The sequence below is a fragment of the Telopea speciosissima genome, chromosome 10 (assembly GCF_018873765.1).
Source record: "Telopea speciosissima isolate NSW1024214 ecotype Mountain lineage chromosome 10, Tspe_v1, whole genome shotgun sequence".
Classification (NCBI taxonomy): Eukaryota; Viridiplantae; Streptophyta; class Magnoliopsida; order Proteales; family Proteaceae; genus Telopea; species Telopea speciosissima.
The window spans coordinates 37846023-37854870 of record NC_057925.1 but is presented as its reverse complement, the minus strand read 5'-3'; the positions used below and the strand labels follow the sequence as shown (position 1 = coordinate 37854870).

The 8848-nt window shown below is 37.9% G+C and overlaps 1 protein-coding gene across 1 annotated transcript; it reads right to left on the bottom strand.

Moving 5' to 3' along the window:
* Positions 1–1994: 1994 nt before the first annotated feature.
* LOC122643535 (protein FAR1-RELATED SEQUENCE 3-like) lies at positions 1995–4254 on the bottom strand. Its single transcript, XM_043837150.1, has 4 exons — positions 3987–4254; positions 3482–3668; positions 2300–2920; positions 1995–2076 (listed from the first exon to the last, which is right to left on the bottom strand). The coding sequence occupies exons 1-4, from the start codon at positions 4252–4254 to the stop codon at positions 1995–1997; spliced, it is 1158 nt and encodes a 385-aa protein (XP_043693085.1).
* Between the last annotated feature and the right edge of the window lie 4594 nt (positions 4255–8848).

Sequence of the window (8848 nt, the reverse complement as noted above, 5' to 3'; positions counted from 1 at the left end):
ACATGAAATAGAAGACAGTATGGCGTCTCAAGCTACAAATAATTTCAAGTCTAACTACCCATTCTACTCTGTGTATATGCATAAAAGCTATGCACGTATAGAAGGCATGGTCAGGATCCAACCAATAATTGTATATGCACATACATTTTTCCTAATCAATTATGTTGTTAACTATTATTGTATTCAATGGGTGTATTGTAGATTATTAAAGCGGGTTTCGTCCGTAAGCCACCTGACGGATGCAGGTGATTCAATCACACTCCTGGATTCAAATGGTAGAAGATTTGCGATCGGGTTTGCCCAACGCAAAGGTCAGGGTAGATTGGGTGCTAGTTGGGCTGAATTTACAAAGATAAACAATATACATTTGGGGGATGTTTGTGTATTTGAATTAATTGACAAACAGTTACTGAAATTGTATTCAGGATAACTATTTTTAGGGGAGTTTGATCAAGAAAGGTTTGTTAAAGGTGTACTTGTTAGTGATGTCGAACAATGATTATAGTATTGGGGGGGGACAATAATTCCACTGGGATACACCCCAGATTATGATAATTTATATGTGATGTGTTCTATAATTTTAAATAAGAGTTACTTTAAATTTATCAGTTAATATCTGTGACAAATATATGGGTGTTGTTCTGTTAGACTTTGATTAGCCGAATACATTTAAATGTAACATGAGTACATCGTAATTTCACTTCCTCTCTGCCTTTACAATAGTATTCTGCTCACTGTTTCATAGTATATTCACTTCATATTTGCTGTGAGATCATTTACATGTACTTAGATTTCATAAACTGTTGATGAACTGATGACATTTTGGCAAGTTTCTTCGTGATTTTTAAACCACACATGATTATACCTAATCTCAACACATCAATTGTTCAGATAGATATTTGGATTCTTCCAAGGATAAATAGGTATTGGACTCAAGATTCCAGTATAATTAAAGAACTGGGTTTACATTATCCTTCCTTGGAATTTCTTTTGAGAATTTAAACTTGTGAAACTTAAGGGTTTACAAGTCCAATCCTTTTTGTTATTCCATTTGTTTTTCAACGGTTATTTGTATTCTACTACTATTCTACAAAAATCAAGAAAGAGGGCTTCTCTACAAATTCATAACTTACCTGCACCTGATGAAGTGAGGGACTAAGTTTATACTCTTATAAACTTTCTCCCAAGTGGGAAGAGAGCAGTTGTGGGCCTTTCACTGGGATTCGGATCTTCCATCTATCCGATCCATGATCACACAACAGTCATCAATGTACAACTGTACACATAGTGGCAATCCAAACCCTTCTTTCTTAACCCAACTCCATAATCACACAAATAATTATCTGCTCCACCTTGTCTATTTATGTGCTCCATTTTCCCATGTTTGGACACCACCCACGCGGTGTGTTCGGGAATGGGTAGGGTGTCCATTTATACTCCCTCTCTATTACAGGTGCTTGGGGAAAATGACAATAGACTCCAACGTATTGAATGTTAGTTTTTTTACACACTTCAACATTCTCACCAAATATATATTCGCGACTGTGTTGTAAGTGCCTTGACTGTGCAGAGTTGGTTTCTTTACTTTCATGTTCCTTGTACATTTTCATATATGGGGTTTATGAGCTGGGGTATTGATTCAGGTCATGTGGGGGCTTCTCTAACACCCTAAATTTTTATACATTGATACTAGGGTTTTCAAACCTCCAAGGAAACCTTTTTTTTTTTTTTTTTTTTTTTTAAAGACCTCGAAGGAAACCTTGACACACATAATATTTTGAACACCAGGATAGCAACTAATTCGCGAACGACTATGATTAAAATATCATTTCTGATAACTATGAATGAATATCCTCCATTCTTTTGACCAATGTCATCATCTAATAACTAATTTAATGCCACAATTGCTGACTGCATCACACAACATCTTCGAAAATGCTCTATTCACGAATCCATGATCAGAATTATCTACCCATTGCAAATTGTAATTGCTCTCATATATGTAACCTACGAATCGTTATGCAGATTTCGTTGATTGTGAGGTTGACTGTTCGCATCACCTGCATATCCATTAATCTATATAAAAATAACCAATTAGTTTATTAAAAAAGAATACTACGACGGCATCACAATCTTTTAAGGTTATAAAACACTTACGAGATAAGTGACATTTCACCGCGTTATGTCCTGTACTTCCACAACACGAGCAATGGTAAGGACGTCTATTCCTCAATTTTTCCAGGGCCAGCATCAACAACTCATTAAACATTGGCTCATACGCTGATGCGCCAAACCATACCTCTCTGTGGAAAGGGATCCTTCACTGGATATCCTGTTAGCAATGTCTTGAAGTAACCATATAGGCTGCAGGGTCTGCTGCTGAGATGAGCCCCCACGATGTTCTCCAACACTAGTATTAGCACCTTTGGTCCATCTACGCAAAACGTAGGTTTGGGGAATCTCGGATCTGTCCGTTATTACATACACCTTCAGTATGTGCCTGCACAGTAACCCTAACTGCTCGAACTTCTTGCAGCTACAACTGCTCATTTCACCATCTTCATTGTCAACCACATAGTTCAAGTCAATTTCTTGACTGCCATCCACTGAAAATACCCTATACCTTCTCTCGTGGGTATCAAATTCTATAACCTTAGCCACAAGTCCAAAGCATGCACACCATTCTTTTAAGAAAACCCCAAACACCTTCGCTATATAAACAAGCCTGGCTTGCTTCTCAATTTTTTGCTTTGTATGCAAACATGGTAAGGAGGTCATGCATTTGATGTCTGCGTTCACTTTCTTTTCTCTTCTTTTCTTAACAGTCTCATCATATTGTGTAATAAATTCATAAATTGGAGTAGATGGACTGAAGAAGCCTTTGAAGTACTTGTTCATTGACTCACCTCTCTGGGTTGTGCTCATACCAGCAAAAAATATGTCAGAAAAGTAACATGGAACCCAATGCTTCCTTCGTTTGAACTGTCTCCTCAACCATTTATGGTCTTATAAATTGAATCTCTCAATCATTCCGTCCCATTTTTGCTCAAACTCTATAATTGTTTTCGAATCATGTAGGCAACTATAATATGCGTTCTTCAGATCGGGGTATTTCTTATATAAGGGTCATATGTGACTGGTCCTATGCTTCTCCAAATGCCAACCACAGAGACAATATACAGAAGATGGGAAAACATGTCTAATTGCTCTCATTATAGCTGGGTTCTCGTTGGTCAATATAGACTATGGTTGGACATTGTCCATTGCTTTAAGCCACGACTGAAACAGCCATATGAATGATTCCTTGGTTTCATTGGCTATTAACCCACAACCGAAGAGTGTGCATTGCATGTGATGATTAACACCCGTAAATGGAGCAAATGGAAACTTGTATTTATTTTTCTTGTAGGTTGTGTCAAACACAATCACGTCTCCAAAATTTGTATACTGTTCCCTTGAACGACCATCCACCCAAAAAAACCTTGTCAATCGCTGCTCCGCGTCCATACTGATTGCATAAAAAAACTGTGCATCCGAAATTCCTTTGCTCTTCAAATAGTTCACCGCTAACTGACAATCTACACCTAAGATTTTCCTATGCTTCGTTTTGAAAATATTCCGACAATGCTCCTCGCTGACACTACCATTCTGCTCGCCACCGGTAAACTCTGATACAATTGAAATGATGTCGCTCTATTTAATCCCACATTTATGCAGTTTGCTAATTAGTTGCATTGTAACATCTGTCATTTTCTGGTGTGACCGAAGTCTAAAAGATTGGCTAGGATCCACCAGTGAGTGGTTGTGTTCTTTTTCCAAACGATCAACCACCCACTTCCCATTCCTGGACTTGATCCTCATTACTGCACCACAATTGCATTTTTTGGTGGCACGAGGTTTGTAATCGATTCCCTTTTTCCTCTTATCATTACACCATTTCTCACCTTATTGTGAACACACATATGATCTAGCAAGTACACGATTACCCACTCTTGAGCACTCCACCCTGAATTTCTGAACTGAAAATCCCATCTCTTTTCCATAAGCATTATAAAAGTTATATGCATCATCCTCGGATTCAAATTCCATGCCAACACATGGTTCCAATACCGGGATTGAACTTGTAACATTGCTATTGTCATCTTCATTCAACTTCGTTTCTTGGGGATCTTTACTTCTCACTACCTCAACACCACCAACATCAACATTATACCTAGAAGATGCACTGCTATCATTGCTCCCATCACTATCCATAAAATCAGACCCTTGCTCTCCAGAACTGAAAGATCAATCATCCATATCCTTTTCATCTTCTTCGGATGAACTGTCAATCCCCATCCTTTCCTTGCCGCGTACAACTATCTCTCCAGTTGCATTTTGATCTCTTGAACTGTTTCCTCTTTCCATTATTGCCTCATAAGGGTCCAAAACATTATGTTTTGAGACCGGAAGCACTATGGATAATTCGCCTTCAGATAAACTACTGCCTTCCATTTCAAACCCCCCTGTAAACAATGATTACTATGCACTTCTATGTATCGGTATTTTGACCTTTAATCAACTCAAATGAATCATTACAGTATACACAACAGATTGAAGCTGTAACTTATATAAGCTAAATTGAGTTATAAGCCATTTCAACGACTTTATTGAACAAAAAAAATGGATCCGTTCTGGTATAAACGTCTAAAAATGGGAAGAAGAAAATCAACTGCCGGAATAAAGCCCAGAGTTAACTGACGGAATGAAGTTCATTCATATGTCAAACTAACTAGGAGCAAGGCTACAAGATACTAACCTCTGCAAATGTGTTGTCGGTGGTGAAGAATGTCAAAATGGATGGCAAAGGACATGCCAGTGGTCAAGAATCTAAGCTGCAGGGGTATAACGACGAAATTATGGACAGCAAATCAGAAGCCAGATGGTCTGCGCCTACAAACAAGATGCCAGAGTAGAACAATCGGTAAAAATGGAGAAGAAAGGGGATGCCGGCTCCGTGTGTGAAGGTGAATAATGAAAAACTAAAGGAAGATGAGGTAAAACCCTCTTTTACCCTTTCCCGCCATTACTCTATATGACGTTTTACAATGTCATTCAGTTCCACTAAACAACTTAAACGGTGTAATTGACCAATTTGACCTCGTATACAAAAAACGAGAACTACAAATCAACTGTCAGCCTGTCAGATTAACGCATAAATGCTCAAGGCATAATCGACAGCTCTAAAGTAACCATTTTAAATGGAAGGTCAGATTTCAACAATGCCTTTCCAGCGTATTTCCACGCACGTCCCGCTACCCGTCACCCTAATATTTTTACATTGTTAATAGTTTAGTTTTGGTTTTTCAAGTATACACATTTCAATTCGTCCGATTTTCTTTGCTACTTGTTTTATAAAAATCCAGATAGATAAAGATTTGGTTTGATCCGATTGTTTTTCGTTCGATTGATTGGTGGTTGTAAGGGTTGTCCAAAATCATTGAAGCAACTGGCCGAGCCTTGTCAGGTCTAGTTTTGGGTCAATTTCACCAGTTCCGGTGTGACAATGAGTGAGTCCAAAACACGATCCAATAAGGGTTCACTGCTTTTGGTTTGATTTGGGTTTGGGTTTACTTGTCACATGAGCCGACGTGCTGAAAAGGTTAATCGAGCAAATGCCTCAACCCGAGTGGATCGTACGATGCGTGCTCTATTATTGTGGTGAACTTTTTAATAAATTAAACACCGATAGATTTGTTAATGCAAATAAAGTGACATAATTTGTTGGATTTTTTTCCCTGCCACTTGTCACAAGCGTCATGCTGATTAGGGGACCTAATCCAAATGCCGATCCAATGATTTTATATTGCATCCTCTATGATTCCATTAAAATAAAACAAGAACTAAAAATCAAAGGATTTTTTTTGTGAGAAAACTAGGGGTGTCAATGGGTCGGGTTGGGCCGGGCCTGCCTAAACCCTGACCCGACCCTAGAGGCCTTAACCCTGACCCGACCCTGTCAGGGTCAAGAAACTCTCAACCCTGACCCGACCCTGCCAGGGTCGGGCCGGGTCGGGTTGGTCTTAATTTATGGCACCGTCCACGTGTCTCATTAGACCATGTTTTTGTAACATAGGATCTCAACCTATGGGACAACTAATAAATATGTTGAAAAAAATGGCGTGTGTATAAACTCTCTCTCTACAATTGTAACTGTGTCCCCTCAATAGGCCTGGAAGCTTATAGGGGCTACAACTAAATAACAATCATGTCAGTGACTCTTTTTATGGTCCTGATCAAAATAGTAGATGATCTACTCTTTTTATGGATTCCCACTTCATGATGATGACAAAGCTAGTAGTTATCTCTGTACAATTCTCTTCTATTTTTTTTTTTGTCAAGAAAATACTTATATTAAGTATATAATATATATATATATGTAATATTATATACCTATAATTAATACAGGGTCGGGTCGGGCCGGGCCGGGCTAGGTCGAGGATCTAAACCCTGACCCGACCCGACCCTGCCAGGGTCAGACTATAACTAAACCCAAACCCGCCCTCAGGGTCAAAAAATCAGGGTCGGGCCCGGGCCGGGCTCAGGGCGGGTTCGGGCGGGTTCGGGCCAGCCGGGCTTTATTGACACCCCTAGAGAAAACTGTGGCCTCGTGCTATGCTTCTTCTTTTTTTCTTGCCACTTGTCACTAGGGGACCTGATCCAAATCCTAACCCAACCTAAATGATCTCATCAAAATGAAAAATGTAATAAGCACCAATGGCCTATTTAGTGGAAACCATTTGACCTATATAATTTTTTGGCCACTTGTCACATAAATCTACATGTACATAAGGATAACCAATCAAAATGCCCGATTGGACTGAATCTTATAATGATTCCTTTATTATCCAAGAAAACTAAAAAATATATATATAATAACCATCAATATTGTTTTTAGGGAAAATTGTTTTTTGGTCACTAATCACATGCATTAACATGTTGAATAGGGGAACTAATCCAAATGAACCCAAATGGATCCTACGACACTCCCTCCTTTATTAAAAAAAAAAACGAAAAGCACCAATGACTTATCAACATTTTCCCATATTTTCAATACAATTGTCATTTGCAGTCATGCCATTAAAATATATAACATTAGCCATAAAATAATTCAATGCGTCTTGATGGATTCGAACCACCATCTCTCTCTTGGGGAATCCCCAAGTGCTCTACCAGTTTGAGCTAAAGACTCACAAATAAGAAAGCAAATTAGAGCAATTTAAGACTACAGGTTACAAGCAAGAGATTATAGCTACAATCAGATGTTTCTTCTTCAACATTTAATACTTCAACCATTGGGGAAAGAATCACTTATAACAAAAAAAAATTTTAACTACAAAGAAAATTCAAATTCATGACTTAGGTAGCGTTTGGTTGAAGGTGTCAGACGAGTCGGATTCTTAATTTGGATTAGCTTCTTAAGAATCTGGTTCATGTGGATTTGGATTCGGATAAAAAACCTATTTGGTTACCCTGGGTCTGTCAGGTGGAAGAAAAATTGTTTGGTTGCCCTGGGTCTGTCAGGTGGAATCCTTCTGAATCCATATGTAAGACTGTTTGGTTACCCTGAGTCTGTCAGTTGGATTCTACTTAAATTTTGTCTGAAAAAATATTTTAACATTGTTTTGTTATACAACATATGCATACATTTAATATGACTTTATAAAAATAAAAATAAAAGAAAATCAAGAAATTGGATAAAAATTCTCAAAAGAAAGTCTTTCCCAATTTTTCATGTGTCCATAAAAATTACAAAATTAGCACTAAGTGGTGTTAAGTTACTTCAACAAAGCAAAACTCATAGTATGGGCATTTTCAAACAACAGAGATCTTTACATATGGTAAAAAATCCATATTCATTTAATTGAAGTACATACATATAAAATTTTTGTCAAATTTCAAAGATGCCATTAAATTTGGGTTCTTGTGTGGATTAGTGTCATAACTGACTATGCTATGAACAGTTGAATAAAAAGGGCCTTGATGGATTTGAGCTACCATCCCTGGAACATGCTCATGTTCCAAGTGCTCTACCAATTTGAGCTAAAGACTCATCAAATGGAGCTTGGAATTTAATCAACAACAAATAGAACCACTAACTAAGGAGACATGACATTCCAAGACTGATAGTATATTGCTTTCTAGTCTGATGAGCTCTCAAGACTGATAGGAATGGACCAAGATGACAATGAATGTAAGATAAAGAACTACCATACCTGAGCTCCACATCCAACACCAATTTTGGATATTATTTGGAGAGAAGACATCCCATGGAGTGAAATTTTTTTTTTTTTGGGATTGTTGTGCAACTTGACTCTCCCACTAGAAACAACTAAAATCATTTTCAGAACTATTGCTGGTAGCAAAAACAAAAAAAACTGATTCTTGAATCCAATGGTCATCACCCACATCATTTTCCAATTAAGCTTAAAATAATCAAGGCAGTCTTGCAAAACTAATCAAAATTTCATCACAAAGCTATGAAAGAACTTCCTAGAACACTTAAATTCCCAATAAATGTAATAAGTTGTGGAAATTGTGTACATATACCAAGAATACCCAAAGCTGAACATGGCCCCATTGGGACTTAGACAGATGCTAGTGAGAGTTAGTACCCGTGGTGTTTACTCTGCCAGTTTACTGTTGGCACCAAAGGCAACTTAAAAGCAACTGTCCTCAAATTTTGAAGAACAAGGAAAGTTTTGTAAAATTAAATGATCATGATTTAGGTAGCCTAATCAGTGAAATTAGAGCCACTGTATCCATAGCCACATTGGAAATCAGTGGAGCTTCATACCAGGTCAATGAG